Source organism: Meles meles, chromosome Y (assembly GCF_922984935.1).
Source record: "Meles meles chromosome Y, mMelMel3.1 paternal haplotype, whole genome shotgun sequence".
Taxonomy (NCBI): Eukaryota; Metazoa; Chordata; class Mammalia; order Carnivora; family Mustelidae; genus Meles; species Meles meles.
The window spans coordinates 10037933-10056724 of record NC_060088.1 but is presented as its reverse complement, the minus strand read 5'-3'; the positions used below and the strand labels follow the sequence as shown (position 1 = coordinate 10056724).

The 18792-nt window shown below is 64.5% G+C and overlaps 2 protein-coding genes across 2 annotated transcripts; both read left to right on the top strand.

The window, feature by feature from the left end:
* The first annotated feature begins 344 nt into the window (after window positions 1-344).
* Window positions 345-4031, top strand: LOC123935930 (testis-specific Y-encoded protein 1-like). Its single transcript, XM_045996779.1, has 6 exons — window positions 345-458; window positions 989-1804; window positions 3158-3235; window positions 3397-3508; window positions 3710-3855; window positions 3960-4031. The coding sequence occupies exons 1-6, from the start codon at window positions 345-347 to the stop codon at window positions 4029-4031; spliced, it is 1338 nt and encodes a 445-aa protein (XP_045852735.1).
* Window positions 4032-12941: 8910 nt separating this feature from the next.
* Window positions 12942-16627, top strand: LOC123935929 (testis-specific Y-encoded protein 1-like). The gene is made up of 6 exons (XM_045996778.1): window positions 12942-13055; window positions 13586-14401; window positions 15754-15831; window positions 15993-16104; window positions 16306-16451; window positions 16556-16627. The coding sequence occupies exons 1-6, from the start codon at window positions 12942-12944 to the stop codon at window positions 16625-16627; spliced, it is 1338 nt and encodes a 445-aa protein (XP_045852734.1).
* Window positions 16628-18792: the final 2165 nt, after the last annotated feature.

Here is an 18792-nt window from a genome sequence, read left to right as displayed (position 1 = left end):
CACACACACCCTGGAGCGACCCCACAGGAGGGCAAGGACCTGGTGAGTACCAGAGAAAGGGCACATGTGCCGTCAAGGCTCACTTGGCCATCCCCTCCCCGGCTGGCACTCCACTCAGCCACGGACACACACTAAGGGAGAAGTTGGAGCAGAGTGGGAAGGAAGACTCAGAGAGCCCCCGCATCAAAGTCAGGCGTCGGAAGAGGACGCAAGGAGCAAAAGAGAGCCAGACAGAAAACGGAAAGGGGTCGCGCAGAGCAAAGTAGCCGGGGCGCGCGTTTTACCCGTGGCTGGGTCCGAGAAAGAGGCAGTTTCTCTTTGGACTAAGCGTCTGGCCCCTTGGCATGCCGCCGGGGCCCAGTCCCGGAGCTCACTGGGGCCGGCCTAGCAGCTCTGTACGCACCCTGGTGGCCAGGCACCTGGGCCCCCTTGCGAAGAAATTTCAGGGGAAGTACTCGGTGTGCAGTTTCCTTCTCTTAAGGACAGCTGGGGCAGGGGTGGGGCGGCGGGGGTTGGGGTCGGGAGGCCGATGGTCCCTGCGCCCAGCCCCTTGGGGGCGCCCCGGCTTCCCCCCCACCCCCCCACCCCCGGGCAGGTCAAGGGGAAATCCAGGTGACAGCGACGCGGCCGCCCTTGGAGCACCAGCCGCTGACCCCAGGGCTTTCCCCCACTTGCGCTAAGAGGTGCGCGGGAGGCTTTCGGGCGGCGCGCAGGCACTGGATTCAGCCGCTGGGTTTCAATTCCTGGTGCCAGCCGAGGGGTCCCAGGCGGACGGGTGAGAAAGGGACCGTGGGTCTGTGATGCCAGGGCACTCGCGGGAAAGGCCTGAGCGGTGTCTCTGAAGAAAACGTTTGGGGTCGCGAGGCGCGCAGGCCACAGTGGAGGACGGCCACTGGCGGGCTCCCTGGCTGGCTCTTGCGCGCGCAAGGGAAAGGCTGGTGGTGGCCACGCCCCCTGGCCTATCACTGGTTGGACCCGGAGCTCCCAGCGTTCTGCGCGGGGCTCAGAGTCTCCATCCAGCCCAGGCCGCAGGCGTGGCCGCCCAGGCCCCCCCACGCCCGCCCCTGCGCCGGCGCCGGCGGCCCCCGCCCCCCACCGCCACGCCGGGCGCTTTGCGCACGCGGGCTTCAGGCCGGCGCACTCTGATAGGCGGCTGCTGCCCACCGCCCTTCCCGGGCGCGGGAGCTGCACCTGCCGGCCCCGCCTCCATTGCCTTCCCTCCGCAGCTGCCTGGGCTCAGGGCCGCGGCCACATGGAGAGTGAGTCGAGGTCCGCGGAAGGCGGGGCTGCCCCAGAATCCGGGAGCACCTTGGTCCCAGACGGGGGCGGTGAGGAGGCGGCGGCCCTCAGGGAGACCGGCTCCTGCGGGCACGCGGGGGCGCTTCTGGCCCCAGAGGCTGCGGGGGTGGTGGCAGAGGCTGTGCGGGAAGCTGAGGCCCAGCAGGGCACAGAGGAGGCCGGCGCGGGGGAGGAGTTGGTGCTGCTGGTGGAGGACGTCATGGCGGTGGTGGAGGTGGTGGCGGTGGAAGACGAGGTGCTGGCGGTGGAAGACGAGGAGGTGGCGCCAGCACCGCCGGTCGAGGAGCCCAAGGAGCTGCCGCAGGCGGAGCCGGTGCCGCGGGCCGACACAGCCGGCGCCCCACTGGCCGCGCTGGAGGTGGTTCAGGAAGCGCTCCGCTCCGTGGACGCCCAAGCCACCAGGGCCTACATGCGGCTGAAGCGCAGGGTGCATCAGAAGCGGAGCTGTCACCTGGCGCGAAGAAGGGCCATCATCCAGGCCATCCCTGGCTTCTGGGCACACGCCGTATCCTTCCTCCTGCTGGCTGGGTTTTGGCAGCTGTGGAGGAGAGTGGGAGCAGGGCGGCAGGGAGCAGGGCCACAGCCAGGGGCAGGAGAGCTGCGGGGATGGGCCCGGCTCCGGCAACCATGGGCCCCACCCACCTCCAGCCGTAGGGACACCCCCAGCAGTGGGCCCACCCCCCAGCAGTGGCCCCAGCCTTGTACTGCGCAGCATAGCGGGCCAGGGTCCAGCAGCGGGTGGTCCCCGGCCAGGTGGGTGGGGGCGGGGGTGGGGGGGGGGTGTGGGCGTTGTGGGGGAAAGGCAAGGGCTGAGACCTGTGCTGTCCTCCCTGAGCAGAAGCCGCGGGCCAGTGCTTTGGGGCCGCAGCACCCCAACACGCCTCTGCGGTCCCGGAACCCGTGTCAACTCTCTCGATTCCTAGCGAAGCCCAGTCACACTTGTCTCAGAGCAGATGTCGGAAGGAAAGGGTTTGGGGGGTACCTGGGGCAGATGGAGAGGCTGCCCACTTCATTCCCTGTCCTTCGAAACCCGTATTGTTCCCGTTCCCGAGTTGACGGCAGACCCAGGGTTGTGTGCGCTTGCACCCACTGAGAGTCAGTCAGCAGGCTGCCAGGCTTCAGCGGACCCCAGGACCCGGGACACGGTGCAGCGGGTGCTACGCACTCGGCCTCCCCAGGCCCTCCTGGGCAGGCCGAGGCCCCCGGCCCAGCTGCTCACAGACACGGTTCCTCCCTTCCTGCCTCAGCCTCTCCATGTCCCCCACCCTGTCTCTCTGTCTCTCTGCTCCCTGCCCACCCTCTGTGTCTCTTCGTCGGGACTTGGGTGTCCCTCTCTCCCCTCCTTCCCGCCGGGTCCTCCGACCCTCTCTCGCTGACGCTGCCGGGCTCTTGCTTGGGACCCTGGGTGTGCAGCCATGCTGCAAGTGAGCGGAAGAGCCCCCTTGTGGCACAGGAGGTCCCGCAAGGGCCCCGGGCTTCAGGTGAGCAGCCAAGCCAACAGGGCCGTGAGAGGGGGACCGAGCACATCCAGACAGCCAAGGAGGTGACTGACTGCCTCCTGGCACAGCCGACCACGGGCACGGGCCAGAGGGACGTAGGAAGGGAGAGCAGGCAGGCTCTTGGTCTTGCCCTGCGGGGCCCCGTCAGCCTCAGCCCTGTTGATCCTCGAAGGCCGGCGACGCCCCAGCGCAGAGCACGGGTGATGACGGGGCACGCGCTGAGGAGGTTGGGAGGGAGGCAGTGCCTGCTGTTTCCGCACACGCCGCATCGGGTCCCTGGCTCTGCGTCGGGAAGGGCCGGGTCGCCCCTGCTTCTCTTTCCGGACCACTGGACCTGGAGGCTCCTTGACCCAAGGCAGATCCTGAATCACCCCCAGATATCAGCCGTGAAAGGTGACCAGGACCCAGACATGCTCAGCTACTTGACCGATTTAGAGGTTCGCCCCGGAGACTGAGGCCGGCGGCCGTGCCTTGGGAGTGGGGTGTGAGCCCGAGGGGGTGCGGCCGAGTTGCTCGGAGCCGCGGTCAGTCAGTCACTCAGGCCAGCCAGGGGACACGTCCCCCTCCCCCTCCCCCTCCTCTGTCTCTGCCGGGGCAGGTGGAGGAACTGGGTCGTCCCAAGTACCGCTGCAGGTTGATGTTTTACTTTGGGAGCAACCCCTACTTCCGGAACGATGTGATCGTTAAGGAGTATCACCTTAGCATTGCCGGTAGGAGTGGGCTTGAGCTTCGGGGGAGCTGGCGGAGGGCCGCCGGGCACGCGGGCCCGGGAGCGGGAAGGGAGGAGGACGGGGGACATGCGGCGGGCGAGGGGTTTGGCACCGGAGCGGGAGAGCTTGTAGGTTGAGAGGCGAGAGCGGGCGTGGGTCCTAGGCCATGGAGAGCCTCCCTTAAGTTTCCTCGCCCTGCAGGATATAGGGCCACTCGGTGCACTCCAGTCCAGTGGTTCTGGGATTATGAACGTGGAGCTGCCAGCCGCAGGCGAGACACCAGCAGCCTGAACTTCTTCAACTGGTTGTGTGACCCCCGCTGCCCGGGGTCCGACAGGATCGCCGAGGTGAGGCCCCTGCAGCCTGGGTCAGCAACGGTGATGCTGGAGTCCCGGCTGCTGGGGAACGGGCCGGGGGCCCCGTGCTCAACTGGCCTTTTGTCCCCTACCAGGTCATCGTCGAGGACCTGTGGCCCAATCCCTTGCAGTACTACCCGAGGCAAGAAGGCAGCCTGTGGGGATGAGCGGAGCGGAGCAGAGGGCCTGTCGGTGAGGAGCCCGGAGGGCTGGGTCCTGAACTGTGTGTGGAGGGTGCCGGGGACAGTCAGTTGAGTGGCGGAGAAACTGGAGGCTCGGAGGAGCCTGGGCCCACGGAGCAGGTGGCAGGGTGGGAAGTGAGCCCGCGGGAACTCAGAGCACCCACACGGGGCGGAGGATGTGTCTAGTCCGGCAGCTTCACGCCCCCTAGGCCGTCCGCCGGGAAATCCCTGGTCCATCGGGCGAAGCAGGGCTTCTCCACCCCACTTTCCTGAACTGTCTCCCACGGCTGGCGGCCCCTCGCTCGGTCCTGCTGCCACGCATTCCGTTGGGGATGGCCTGCCTGTTTTTGGGAGTCGGGCTCCTTGTCCCATCCCACTCTTGGGCCACGGTTCCCTGACTGCCCTCCACGTTCCTGAGCACCGCCTGTCCTCCCACAGCCATACGGACGTCCTCGGAAAAGGTCCTAGGCCGTCTGCAGGAAGGTCGTGGCGCCCTCGCGGAGGAGGAACAGGCGTCTCCCAAGGACAAGGCCTGCTCTCAACGTCACCTTGGCAATCAGTGGCATCATCCATTTTCACAAAGGGCTAAGACTTTTGTGTGGTTTCTCCTGTTTCTCCGTGTGTGTTAGTGTGAGAGAGATGCGTGTGTCTATGTGTCGGAGCATGGCAGATGGGTGGACGTGGACACCACAGAGCATCCCCGTTTGACCACCCAGAAGTATTTGATGAGGCCTCCCCCGTTGAGAGACATGGCGCCTACGGGGTGCTCTGCCTGCACGCGATAGAGACCGGGAAAAGGTTCAGCAGGGCAGCTCTAGAGAGCATCCTGCCCATAGCTGCAGGGACAGGGGGAAGGGCCATAAACAAGTTCCAGAGCACTTTGTGCCCATGTGTCGGTTGGTATCGGGGGCACAGGAGGTGGCCACGAGGAAATCAGCCTCTTGGGATCCTCCAGCCCTGATCCTGTTGGATCCCATGGGTGGGGGTGATGTAGAGCATGGGGGCAGGGCCCGGCAGGGCTTGGCGTGCGGAGAGAAACCCCCCCTCCCTAGGCGGGACCTGGCAGAGGATGGGAAGAGGCAGAGCTCTCTCGGTGAAGTCTTGTTCTTCAGAGCAGGGCACACAGGAGGGGCAAGGTCCTCCCAAGAGGGGCCCTCGTGGCCCCAACGCTCTAAGTGCCATCCTATTCCCATCGCTTGGAGAGCTTTCCCAAGTTGCTCTGCTCCTGGAAGTGTGCCCTGCATTGCTGAGATGCGACGTCATGCATGCTTCTGGTCACGTCACGTCCCGCGCCAAAACCAAGGGTCCCGGGAGGACCAAGCAGGAGGTGGTCACTCGCGATCCCTGGGGACCTCACCCCCCCCCACCCCGGCAGGTACCACCACCCACCGCGGGGGACTTTCCACGGATGTGTGAGGGAACGCAGGGGCGCTCCATGCCATGGGCTGTGTGACATCGTGGGTGTGCTGTGTGTGAGGGAGCAGCGGTGGGCGGGTCCGCGTGCGTGTGTGTGTGTGTGTGTGTGTGTGTGCGTGTGCAAGCACGTGTGGCCGCCTGAGCATTCCTCGGAGCGGCGGGCCGTGTGTGTGTATGATCCCGCACTTGCGTGTGTGGACTTGTGCGTCCTCTTTGGCTCCCCTGTGTGCAGGACAGCATGTGTGCTTCGGTGCTGCGTGTGTGCGTTTCGTGTGCGCGTGTGTGGCAAGTGTGTATGCCTGCATTCCGGAGACAGTGTGTGCTTTTGTGTCTGTGTGTTTGCACACCCATGGGAGAGTGTGCGGCAAGGCCTCGTGTGGCTGCATGCACATCGGGGTCGTCTGTGTTCTCGTGTGCTGCGTGTGCATGTCGGCATGGGCACACTTGTGCCTCTGAGTGTGGCCACGTGTGCGTGCCTCGTGGGTGTGTAGGCTTCAGTGCACGCATGTGAGGGTTTGTGGGGAGCGTGCACGTGTGTGTGCTGGACGCCGTGTGTGTAGGTGTCTGTTTCTTGGGTGTGTGTTTACATGAGCAGGACTGTGTCTTGGTGTGGCCGGCTGTCATGCCCGGGAGCAGAGACCGTGTGTTTGTTGCGTATGCCTGTGCTTCGAAGCACCCAGGCACGTGCGCACGCGTGCACGCAGAATTCCGCAGGCCAGCGTGAGGTGAGTCGTGGGTATGTTGTGTGCACGCATTTTCAGGCACCGCTGGGTGTGTGACCCTGCAGGGCTACACCTGTATGGCTGTGGGCCAGAGACCTTGCATGTGAGGGTGTAGTGTGCATATCCTTGTGTGCCCACAGATTGCTGTTGGGTGTGGTGGGCTTGCCGGCCCAGGGCTTACTGTGGTGTTCTGTGTGTATCTGTGCTGTAGGTGTCGCCACCCCTGCATGCCTCTGTGTTGGAGACTCTGTGTGTGTGTGCGTGTGCGTGCGTGTGTGTGTGTCTGTCTGTCTGTCTGTGTGTCTCCGGGGCCTTCTTTGTGCACCGTTGTGCTGGAGCGCTGCCGTGAGTGTTGTGGGTGCATGTTTCCATGTGCACTTCCGTGTCCAGTTGCGGGGCTGAGGGTGCATGACTCTGTGACAGAGCTAGGATGTGTGCAGGGGTGCCCGTGCAGGGCTTGTGTGCGTGTGTGTGTGAGTGTGTGCGTGCTCAGATGGGTCACGGTCCGTTGTGTATGCCTGTGGGCTCGAGGCCGTGGATGTGGTCTCGGGTATGTGTGTTAGTGTTTGGGGGCACACACGTGTACGGTGTTGATGGTGAGGCCACCTGTGTTTGCCTGTGCCGGACCCTGTGTGAATTGGGTGTGTTCCGTGCGTGTTTTTGCGAGCACTTATGGGGCTGCATGGAAGGAACGGTGTGCATACCCCAGGTCCAACTGCACGAGTGTGTATGTAGTGTGTACAGTGGGTTCGCATGAGGGTGTGTGTGTGTGTGTGTGTGTGTGTGTCTGTGTACGCGTGTTTTTCCTAGGATGCAGAACCAGGCTTTTGCTTACATTCTTCCCTCTCCTTCGGGGCACGTGTGTGTGTGTGTGAGTGTGCATGCTCAGGTGTGTTGGGGTCAGTTGTGTCTGCCGGTCGGCCAGAGGCCGTGCATATGGTCTGTCGTGTGTGTGAGTATGAGTCACCTGAGTCACCCTGGTCACACGTGTGGATCTTTATTTGGCGTGGGACCACACGTGTATGCCTGTGCCAGACATCTTGTGGGAGTGCTGTGGCGCGTGTGAGTGTGTTGACAAGAGCACCAGTGTGTCTCCATTCAGGGGCTGGTGTACAGGCCGGAGTTCAATAGAGACACGTGTGTCTTTAGTGTATTCGGGGGGTTTGCATGAGCACGAGTGTCTGTGTGTGTCTGTGTGTGTGAATGGAGCGTGCTGGGGTGTGTTTGCATGTACGCGTGTGCGCCGTGTGTGTGTGAGATCTCCATGCCATTGGAACTGAGGTGACGTGTGCGTGGGTGTGGCACGTGCATGTGTTGGCACGGACACGTGTGTGTTGCAGTTCCTCTGTGTTTAGAAGAATAGTGTGTGGATCTGTGTGGCCCCATTCACGCCAGGGTGTCAGCCTCTGTGTGCGTGCGTGCGTGTGTGCCCATTTGCCATCTCCATGCCTTTGATTCAGAGATCAGGTGTGGGTGGGTGTAGCATGTGCCTGATTTGCAGGAGGACGTCGGTGTCTCGCGTCTGTCCGTGGTTAGAATAGCATGTGAGTGTGATTGTGTGTGGACTCATGCACCTCTGGGTGCCCGGAGTTTGCCTCTGCTGCGTGTGTGTGTGCACGAGTGTACACTTGGGCCATGTCCATGCCTTTGTTTCGGAGAGCGTGTGTGGGAATGCGTAGCCACCTGATGTGTGCCCAGTGACCGTGTGTCTGTGTCTGCGTATCTGTCCCACCCACGGAGGTTCAGGCTGCTGAGATGCATATGCGGGAGCATCGCCGTTGAGCAGAGGCAGGAGAAGCTTCACGGGCAGCGACGTGATCAGCCTGGGTCCTCGTCGCAGGGAAAACCTGAAGTCTGGTGCCGGGGCGAAACACGGGTCCGATGGAGGCCCCCAGGGAAAAACACTGAAATGTCGAAGGCCGATGTCACCCGTGGTCCTGGGCGTTACCGTGGGTACGTGCGTGCGAGCTCTTCTTCGCGGCAAGGGGCAGGTGGGGTGCCTGAGCTCATGGGCTCATGAGGTCGGTGCTTACGATTCTGCCTGGGAATCCCCATGCCGAGGAGGGGATGGGCCCGTATGCTGGCCCAGAGGGCCGAGTCACACAAGCTCTGGGACGGCATCCCAGCGGGCGGAGGTCCTTCCCCTGGGGATGGTGGTGCTGGGCAGGGAGAGGAGATGAGCGAAAGGCCGGCTAACGGGGCTGCTGTCTTCCCTGCGGTAATGACAGAGGTCAAGGAGAGGGGGGAAGGACGAGCCAGGGCCAAAGACGCCCCGTGTCCAGGTTCGGTGGATGGCGGGGACAGTTCTGCGGAGTGCTCCCCGTGGATGTCCTCAGACACATCCACTGCACACAGCACGGTGGGACTGCAGATTCATTAGTCCGTCGAACCCCAGAGCCCGTGCTCGCTACTGGTCTAGCAAGGGGCCGGGCTCTTGCTGACACAGTCACCCTCTGCACCTCCGAACCAATGTGACGGAGTGGGGACCGGGCCCCGAGGGGGGACTGTTGGAGTGGGGACGGCGGAGGGGCGAACGTAGGAACGACGACACTCTCCTTCTGGCCCAGGAGGCTGGAGGGAGTATAAAGTGCCGGGAAAGGTGCGCTCGCAGCACAAGCGCGCGCATACACACGCACACAGAGGCACACCATCGGGTGAAGCACCCCACCCCCTGCCACGGACTCTGTAGCCACTCACATGCACTGACACATACACTCGGCCACAAAACCAGGCGACCCCCCCACGCCCAAACACACACACACACACACACACACACACACCGTGATTCGGTCACTCTCACGTCCTGACAGGCACACACTCCCCCTGCCAGGCACACACCCGCCACACACTCACGTGTCCAGAGGCACCCTCATACGGAGCAACCCACGCTGCCCCATGATCCCCAGTTCCCTGCTTCCCTAGGTCCTTGGCTTGGGATCCCCCAGATGGGCAACAGAGGAGAGGGCGGGGTATTGCTGAAGCCAGACCCAGGACACCCACCCGTGTGCGGTCCGTCCCACGCGGACCCTGAGGCTCACATGCCCCCTTCTCCACGGTCTGCAGGCAAGCGCCCAAGGCCCCCTACCCGCTGACGCTCTACCCTCTGCCCTCTATGCCCCCCAAAGGGAAATGCCCTCAAAGGCACACCTCGTCCTCACCAACACCCCAGGGAGCATGAACCCCTGCCGAAGGGCTGAGCGCGCGCAGGCTGCTTTGACCGTGTTGGGCGCCGTGCCTCTTCGGAGCTTCAGCCTTTTGTGCGTAGGCCCGTGGATAGACCTACGGCGTGCAGAGTACCTGCTACGAGCCTCAGCTGGGAGGTGGTGACGTGAGGCCCTGGGTCACTCCGCCCCCGAGCGGGTGTCTACTCGGCTGAGACGCCTCTGCCTAGGGACGCCCGCAGAGGTTCCAGTCTGCGGCCAGGACAGTGGGGGAGAGGTGAGCGTCTGCGCAGCAGGCAGGCGCTCCGTTTCCCCAGCTAGAGTGGCTCCAAGGGCAGCAGCCGCGAGGGTGAGGTTCCAGAGGATCCTTTCTGCCCTTCAGCAGGCCCACCCCTCCTCCCAACATTTGGTAGGAGAACCTTTCCTGCGGCAGCGGCTCCTTCCAAAAGGCGGGATTGGCGGCCAAACTTCACGGATGCTTCCTGTCCCTTGCTTGCACCGTGCAGTGTGAAACGCCTGTTCCGTGTCCGGCTGTGGAGTGGATGATCTGTATGGCCCAGCCCTGCCCCTTGCGGGGCGGGTGGAGGTGCCCGAGACTCCAGCAGGGCAGGCTCGCCGCTCTAGCGGCGTTGGGGAGGCCGATCTTCTGGGCATCTTGGTCTGGAAATGCCCGAGTATCCTTGGCTCGCTCCCGCATTGCTGCCACCAGGCCCTGCTTGTGCTCGGCAGCTGCAGGTGCCATACGTGCTGGTACTTCACTGAGCCGCGGGAGCGGGACAGCTCCCGTGGAGAGCATGGTCTTAAGGGGTCCTCAGGCTGGGCCATTTCAGGGACCGCAGCGTATTCCTCTACGCCTGCGGCGCTGGGTAGGCTGTTGCCAAGGAGGTGAGGCCTAGGCGAGAGGAGGGCACAGGGTCGCCCACTGCCAAGCATCTGCCACCTGGGCTCTGGGCACTGGGCTGACGTGGAAGCCTGGCCTGGCCCGTCTCCCGGCCTGGCCGTGCCGGGAGAGAAGGGTGAGGCCGTGGAGGGCGGATCCTGCCCGACGTCAGGGAGCCCCACACGTTAGCAGTGCATGCAGCGTGAGGGAGTCAGGGCCAGGGTCCCCACCCCTAACACAGAGAGCCAGGACGGCTAAGGACAAAACCGCCCTAGCCTCCCGGTTTACCACCTAGACTGGAGCCCCGGGGTATCCTGTCTCGCAGGCTCTGCAGGGCTGACTTTTGCCTCAGAAGCTGAATCAAAGCCACTCACCATGAATCATCGGGCCCTGTCCCAGGCTGAGGCAGAGAGTCTCCCGATACCAGCCCATCAGTCCCACGGACGTGGTGGACAGGGCACGATCAAATCCCTGGCTGGCAACACCTTCACAGCGAATCCACAGGGGCCTCACTCTCAAGGTCCTTCAAAGAGCTGACAAATCCCCCGAAATCTGCATGGGAACACGGCAGCCCTCCGGGGAGATTGGTGCTCTCGCACAGTCAACTCTGCCCCGCTGCCCGGCACTCTCTGGGGCGGGGGGGGGGGGGAGCGGGGGGCGGCGGGTGGGGGTGTGTCCCGGCCGCTTCCTTCCTCGAAGCGGCATGGCCAAGACCACGGGCGCTAAGGCTCTGGAGCATGTGCTTCTGTCCCCGGCGGCTCCGGACTTGTCTTGTTCCTGTACGCGTCTGCTTGTCTCGGCCCAGGGAGGATCGTGCGCGTCCCTCTTTGCCCGTGTCTGTCGTGCTTCCTGAGCGTGGCGTGGCGTGGCGTGTCTTGGTCTGGGTCTGCCTGGGCCGTCACGTCTCTGATCTCGCATCCCTGCCCGAGCCCACAGAGGCACAGCTGGGCCTGCATAATGGCCTTTGGCCCTGGTGAGCCTCTGCCCTGCCACAGGCGCCAGGCTGTTGGCCCGACTTGTGTTTGGATGCATTTCTATCGCTGAGACAATCTGCCCGTGAACTGGACCCCGTGGTTTTCAACTTGGAGTCAGAGGAGGATGGGGCTGCCTCAGTAATCTAGGGGAGCCCCGAGGAGTCCTTGGCTGCCAGGGCCGTAAGGGATGCGCTGACGCATCCTTGGGAACAGGGGAAGAGCCCCGCACCTACTGCCGGTCAGCGAGGGGTAGGGATCTCAGTGGCCCGGCCTCGGTCATGAGGTCACTCATCTGCCTCACTCCTCCCACTTGCAAATGCTCTGTGGCTTTGGGACTCAAAGGCCAGTCACCTGCACGCAGCGTAGACGTGGCCAGCTTTTTAAAAGGCCGCCCGTGCTGCTGTCGCCCACATCTTCCTCCAGGGCCGTGAAGCCAGCCTCCTTACTGACCGGGGCCGCCTGGCGTCCACGATGGCAGTGCCTGGGTTCTGGGTACGCCCTGCCTGCCTGTTTCCACCCTCTCTTCCTCCCGGACTTCCTCATCGGCTGTCTGATCCATGCTTTCGGGAAACATGACTGCGGACCTCGTTGACACCACGGGATGGAGCTGTGCTCAGCCCACCTTTGGCTTCCCCACACGGGGGTGGTCCCTTGCGCGTAGGCAATGTGTCCTTTGGGCCTGGAGGCCTTGCAGTGTATGAACTGAGCTGGGGGCCGACCAGTCCCTCCCGCCCGGCCTCCGCCCTTCCTCGCTCCGTCCCCGAGTCTGCCTCCCCAACCCTGCCCGCGCCTGTCCCTCCCGCCCCGGTCCCTCTCCTCCCCTCTCCCCGTCCTTCCCGTTCCCCCTCGCTCCCCCTCGCTGCTGCTTCTCCTTCTGGGCTTCTCTGCGTCTCCTCCTAGTCTCCCCACGTCCCCCCTCTCCCTGTCACCACCCCAGCCTTCCCCCATCTCCAAGGCTGTGCTGTTTGTAGTGCAGTATTGCCACAGGGCCCTCCGCGAGTGTTCTGGGTACGGTTGCATGTGCTAGGTCAGTTTGGATTCATTGCACCAGTAACTCCAACGTCTGCACTGTTTCAGGGGCCGGCTCGGGAAATTTGCCTTCTCCCCTCGGACGGACAGGCCTCTTTCTCCCTGCAGGCGCCCCTCTGTGCGCTGACAGGGCGAGTTTGCGAGAGAGACACTTGGGCCCACCAAACACCCTGCCCGTAACCTCGAGGCAGCTCCTCCTGCTTCTTTCCGCTCAAACTCCCCCAGGACAAACCCACCATTCCTTTTCAATGAGGCCCTCCCACGATGCAACCGCGACAACGCTGGCAGCCTTGCCGTCCCCCACGGGGACTTCCTCACACCTCCGGGGGCACCCGTCCTATCCGCCCGCTGACCCCCTCCCCACCCCCCCACACACACCCTGGAGCGACCCCACAGGAGGGCAAGGACCTGGTGAGTACCAGAGAAAGGGCACATGTGCCGTCAAGGCTCACTTGGCCATCCCCTCCCCGGCTGGCACTCCACTCAGCCACGGACACACACTAAGGGAGAAGTTGGAGCAGAGTGGGAAGGAAGACTCAGAGAGCCCCCGCATCAAAGTCAGGCGTCGGAAGAGGACGCAAGGAGCAAAAGAGAGCCAGACAGAAAACGGAAAGGGGTCGCGCAGAGCAAAGTAGCCGGGGCGCGCGTTTTACCCGTGGCTGGGTCCGAGAAAGAGGCAGTTTCTCTTTGGACTAAGCGTCTGGCCCCTTGGCATGCCGCCGGGGCCCAGTCCCGGAGCTCACTGGGGCCGGCCTAGCAGCTCTGTACGCACCCTGGTGGCCAGGCACCTGGGCCCCCTTGCGAAGAAATTTCAGGGGAAGTACTCGGTGTGCAGTTTCCTTCTCTTAAGGACAGCTGGGGCAGGGGTGGGGCGGCGGGGGTTGGGGTCGGGAGGCCGATGGTCCCTGCGCCCAGCCCCTTGGGGGCGCCCCGGCTTCCCCCCCACCCCCCCACCCCCGGGCAGGTCAAGGGGAAATCCAGGTGACAGCGACGCGGCCGCCCTTGGAGCACCAGCCGCTGACCCCAGGGCTTTCCCCCACTTGCGCTAAGAGGTGCGCGGGAGGCTTTCGGGCGGCGCGCAGGCACTGGATTCAGCCGCTGGGTTTCAATTCCTGGTGCCAGCCGAGGGGTCCCAGGCGGACGGGTGAGAAAGGGACCGTGGGTCTGTGATGCCAGGGCACTCGCGGGAAAGGCCTGAGCGGTGTCTCTGAAGAAAACGTTTGGGGTCGCGAGGCGCGCAGGCCACAGTGGAGGACGGCCACTGGCGGGCTCCCTGGCTGGCTCTTGCGCGCGCAAGGGAAAGGCTGGTGGTGGCCACGCCCCCTGGCCTATCACTGGTTGGACCCGGAGCTCCCAGCGTTCTGCGCGGGGCTCAGAGTCTCCATCCAGCCCAGGCCGCAGGCGTGGCCGCCCAGGCCCCCCCACGCCCGCCCCTGCGCCGGCGCCGGCGGCCCCCGCCCCCCACCGCCACGCCGGGCGCTTTGCGCACGCGGGCTTCAGGCCGGCGCACTCTGATAGGCGGCTGCTGCCCACCGCCCTTCCCGGGCGCGGGAGCTGCACCTGCCGGCCCCGCCTCCATTGCCTTCCCTCCGCAGCTGCCTGGGCTCAGGGCCGCGGCCACATGGAGAGTGAGTCGAGGTCCGCGGAAGGCGGGGCTGCCCCAGAATCCGGGAGCACCTTGGTCCCAGACGGGGGCGGTGAGGAGGCGGCGGCCCTCAGGGAGACCGGCTCCTGCGGGCACGCGGGGGCGCTTCTGGCCCCAGAGGCTGCGGGGGTGGTGGCAGAGGCTGTGCGGGAAGCTGAGGCCCAGCAGGGCACAGAGGAGGCCGGCGCGGGGGAGGAGTTGGTGCTGCTGGTGGAGGACGTCATGGCGGTGGTGGAGGTGGTGGCGGTGGAAGACGAGGTGCTGGCGGTGGAAGACGAGGAGGTGGCGCCAGCACCGCCGGTCGAGGAGCCCAAGGAGCTGCCGCAGGCGGAGCCGGTGCCGCGGGCCGACACAGCCGGCGCCCCACTGGCCGCGCTGGAGGTGGTTCAGGAAGCGCTCCGCTCCGTGGACGCCCAAGCCACCAGGGCCTACATGCGGCTGAAGCGCAGGGTGCATCAGAAGCGGAGCTGTCACCTGGCGCGAAGAAGGGCCATCATCCAGGCCATCCCTGGCTTCTGGGCACACGCCGTATCCTTCCTCCTGCTGGCTGGGTTTTGGCAGCTGTGGAGGAGAGTGGGAGCAGGGCGGCAGGGAGCAGGGCCACAGCCAGGGGCAGGAGAGCTGCGGGGATGGGCCCGGCTCCGGCAACCATGGGCCCCACCCACCTCCAGCCGTAGGGACACCCCCAGCAGTGGGCCCACCCCCCAGCAGTGGCCCCAGCCTTGTACTGCGCAGCATAGCGGGCCAGGGTCCAGCAGCGGGTGGTCCCCGGCCAGGTGGGTGGGGGCGGGGGTGGGGGGGGGTGTGGGCGTTGTGGGGGAAAGGCAAGGGCTGAGACCTGTGCTGTCCTCCCTGAGCAGAAGCCGCGGGCCAGTGCTTTGGGGCCGCAGCACCCCAACACGCCTCTGCGGTCCCGGAACCCGTGTCAACTCTCTCGATTCCTAGCGAAGCCCAGTCACACTTGTCTCAGAGCAGATGTCGGAAGGAAAGGGTTTGGGGGGTACCTGGGGCAGATGGAGAGGCTGCCCACTTCATTCCCTGTCCTTCGAAACCCGTATTGTTCCCGTTCCCGAGTTGACGGCAGACCCAGGGTTGTGTGCGCTTGCACCCACTGAGAGTCAGTCAGCAGGCTGCCAGGCTTCAGCGGACCCCAGGACCCGGGACACGGTGCAGCGGGTGCTACGCACTCGGCCTCCCCAGGCCCTCCTGGGCAGGCCGAGGCCCCCGGCCCAGCTGCTCACAGACACGGTTCCTCCCTTCCTGCCTCAGCCTCTCCATGTCCCCCACCCTGTCTCTCTGTCTCTCTGCTCCCTGCCCACCCTCTGTGTCTCTTCGTCGGGACTTGGGTGTCCCTCTCTCCCCTCTTTCCCGCCGGGTCCTCCGACCCTCTCTCGCTGACGCTGCCGGGCTCTTGCTTGGGACCCTGGGTGTGCAGCCATGCTGCAAGTGAGCGGAAGAGCCCCCTTGTGGCACAGGAGGTCCCGCAAGGGCCCCGGGCTTCAGGTGAGCAGCCAAGCCAACAGGGCCGTGAGAGGGGGACCGAGCACATCCAGACAGCCAAGGAGGTGACTGACTGCCTCCTGGCACAGCCGACCACGGGCACGGGCCAGAGGGACGTAGGAAGGGAGAGCAGGCAGGCTCTTGGTCTTGCCCTGCGGGGCCCCGTCAGCCTCAGCCCTGTTGATCCTCGAAGGCCGGCGACGCCCCAGCGCAGAGCACGGGTGATGACGGGGCACGCGCTGAGGAGGTTGGGAGGGAGGCAGTGCCTGCTGTTTCCGCACACGCCGCATCGGGTCCCTGGCTCTGCGTCGGGAAGGGCCGGGTCGCCCCTGCTTCTCTTTCCGGACCACTGGACCTGGAGGCTCCTTGACCCAAGGCAGATCCTGAATCACCCCCAGATATCAGCCGTGAAAGGTGACCAGGACCCAGACATGCTCAGCTACTTGACCGATTTAGAGGTTCGCCCCGGAGACTGAGGCCGGCGGCCGTGCCTTGGGAGTGGGGTGTGAGCCCGAGGGGGTGCGGCCGAGTTGCTCGGAGCCGCGGTCAGTCAGTCACTCAGGCCAGCCAGGGGACACGTCCCCCTCCCCCTCCCCCTCCTCTGTCTCTGCCGGGGCAGGTGGAGGAACTGGGTCGTCCCAAGTACCGCTGCAGGTTGATGTTTTACTTTGGGAGCAACCCCTACTTCCGGAACGATGTGATCGTTAAGGAGTATCACCTTAGCATTGCCGGTAGGAGTGGGCTTGAGCTTCGGGGGAGCTGGCGGAGGGCCGCCGGGCACGCGGGCCCGGGAGCGGGAAGGGAGGAGGACGGGGGACTCGCGGCGGGCGAGGGGTTTGGCACCGGAGCGGGAGAGCTTGTAGGTTGAGAGGCGAGAGCGGGCGTGGGTCCTAGGCCATGGAGAGCCTCCCTTAAGTTTCCTCGCCCTGCAGGATATAGGGCCACTCGGTGCACTCCAGTCCAGTGGTTCTGGGATTATGAACGTGGAGCTGCCAGCCGCAGGCGAGACACCAGCAGCCTGAACTTCTTCAACTGGTTGTGTGACCCCCGCTGCCCGGGGTCCGACAGGATCGCCGAGGTGAGGCCCCTGCAGCCTGGGTCAGCAACGGTGATGCTGGAGTCCCGGCTGCTGGGGAACGGGCCGGGGGCCCCGTGCTCAACTGGCCTTTTGTCCCCTACCAGGTCATCGTCGAGGACCTGTGGCCCAATCCCTTGCAGTACTACCCGAGGCAGGAAGGCAGCCTGTGGGGATGAGCGGAGCGGAGCGGAGGGCCTGTCGGTGAGGAGCCCGGAGGGCTGGGTCCTGAACTGTGTGTGGAGGGTGCCGGGGACAGTCAGTTGAGTGGCGGAGAAACTGGAGGCTCGGAGGAGCCTGGGCCCACGGAGCAGGTGGCAGGGTGGGAAGTGAGCCCGCGGGAACTCAGAGCACCCACACGGGGCGGAGGATGTGTCTAGTCCGGCAGCTTCACGCCCCCTAGGCCGTCCGCCGGGAAATCCCTGGTCCATCGGGCGAAGCAGGGCTTCTCCACCCCACTTTCCTGAACTGTCTCCCACGGCTGGCGGCCCCTCGCTCGGTCCTGCTGCCACGCATTCCGTTGGGGATGGCCTGCCTGTTTTTGGGAGTCGGGCTCCTTGTCCCATCCCACTCTTGGGCCACGGTTCCCTGACTGCCCTCCACGTTCCTGAGCACCGCCTGTCCTCCCACAGCCATACGGACGTCCTCGGAAAAGGTCCTAGGCCGTCTGCAGGAAGGTCGTGGCGCCCTCGCGGAGGAGGAACAGGCGTCTCCCAAGGACAAGGCCTGCTCTCAACGTCACCTTGGCAATCAGTGGCATCATCCATTTTCACAAAGGGCTAAGACTTTTGTGTGGTTTCTCCTGTTTCTCCGTGTGTGTTAGTGTGAGAGAGATGCGTGTGTCTATGTGTCGGAGCATGGCAGATGGGTGGACGTGGACACCACAGAGCATCCCCGTTTGACCACCCAGAAGTATTTGATGAGGCCTCCCCCGTTGAGAGACATGGCGCCTACGGGGTGCTCTGCCTGCACGCGATAGAGACCGGGAAAAGGTTCAGCAGGGCAGCTCTAGAGAGCATCCTGCCCATAGCTGCAGGGACAGGGGGAAGGGCCATAAACAAGTTCCAGAGCACTTTGTGCCCATGTGTCGGTTGGTATCGGGGGCACAGGAGGTGGCCACGAGGAAATCAGCCTCTTGGGATCCTCCAGCCCCGATCCTGTTGGATCCCATGGGTGGGGGTGATGTAGAGCATGGGGGCAGGGCCCGGCAGGGCTTGGCGTGCGGAGAGAAACCCCCCCTCCCTAGGCGGGACCTGGCAGAGGATGGGAAGAGGCAGAGCTCTCTCGGTGAAGTCTTGTTCTTCAGAGCAGGGCACACAGGAGGGGCAAGGTCCTCCCAAGAGGGGCCCTCGTGGCCCCAACGCTCTAAGTGCCATCCTATTCCCATCGCTTGGAGAGCTTTCCCAAGTTGCTCTGCTCCTGGAAGTGTGCCCTGCATTGCTGAGATGCGACGTCATGCATGCTTCTGGTCACGTCACGTCCCGCGCCAAAACCAAGGGTCCCGGGAGGACCAAGCAGGAGGCGGTCACTCGCGATCCCTGGGGACCTCACCCCCCCCCCCACCCCGGCAGGTACCACCACCCACCGCGGGGGACTTCCCACGGATGTGTGAGGGAACGCAGGGGCGCTCCATGCCATGGGCTGTGTGACATCGTGGGTGTGCTGTGTGTGAGGGAGCAGCGGTGGGCGGGTCCGCGTGCGTGTGTGTGTGTGTGTGTGTGTGCGTGTGCAAGCACGTGTGGCCGCCTGAGCATTCCTCGGAGCGGCGGGCCGTGTGTGTGTATGATCCCGCACTTGCGTGTGTGGACTTGTGCGTCCTCTTTGGCTCCCCTGTGTGCAGGACAGCATGTGTGCTTCGGTGCTGCGTGTGTGCGTTTCGTGTGCGCGTGTGTGGCAAGTGTGTATGCCTGCATTCCGGAGACAGTGTGTGCTTTTGTGTCTGTGTGTTTGCACACCCATGGGAGAGTGTGCGGCAAGGCCTCGTGTGGCTGCATGCACATCGGGGTCGTCTGTGTTCTCGTGTGCTGCGTGTGCATGTCGGCATGGGCACACTTGTGCCTCTGAGTGTGGCCACGTGTGCGTGCCTCGTGGGTGTGTAGGCTTCAGTGCACGCATGTGAGGGTTTGTGGGGAGCGTGCACGTGTGTGTGCTGGACGCCGTGTGTGTAGGTGTCTGTTTCTTGGGTGTGTGTTTACATGAGCAGGACTGTGTCTTGGTGTGGCCGGCTGTCATGCCCGGGAGCAGAGACCGTGTGTTTGTTGCGTATGCCTGTGCTTCGAAGCACCCAGGCACGTGCGCACGCGTGCACGCAGAATTCCGCAGGCCAGCGTGAGGTGAGTCGTGG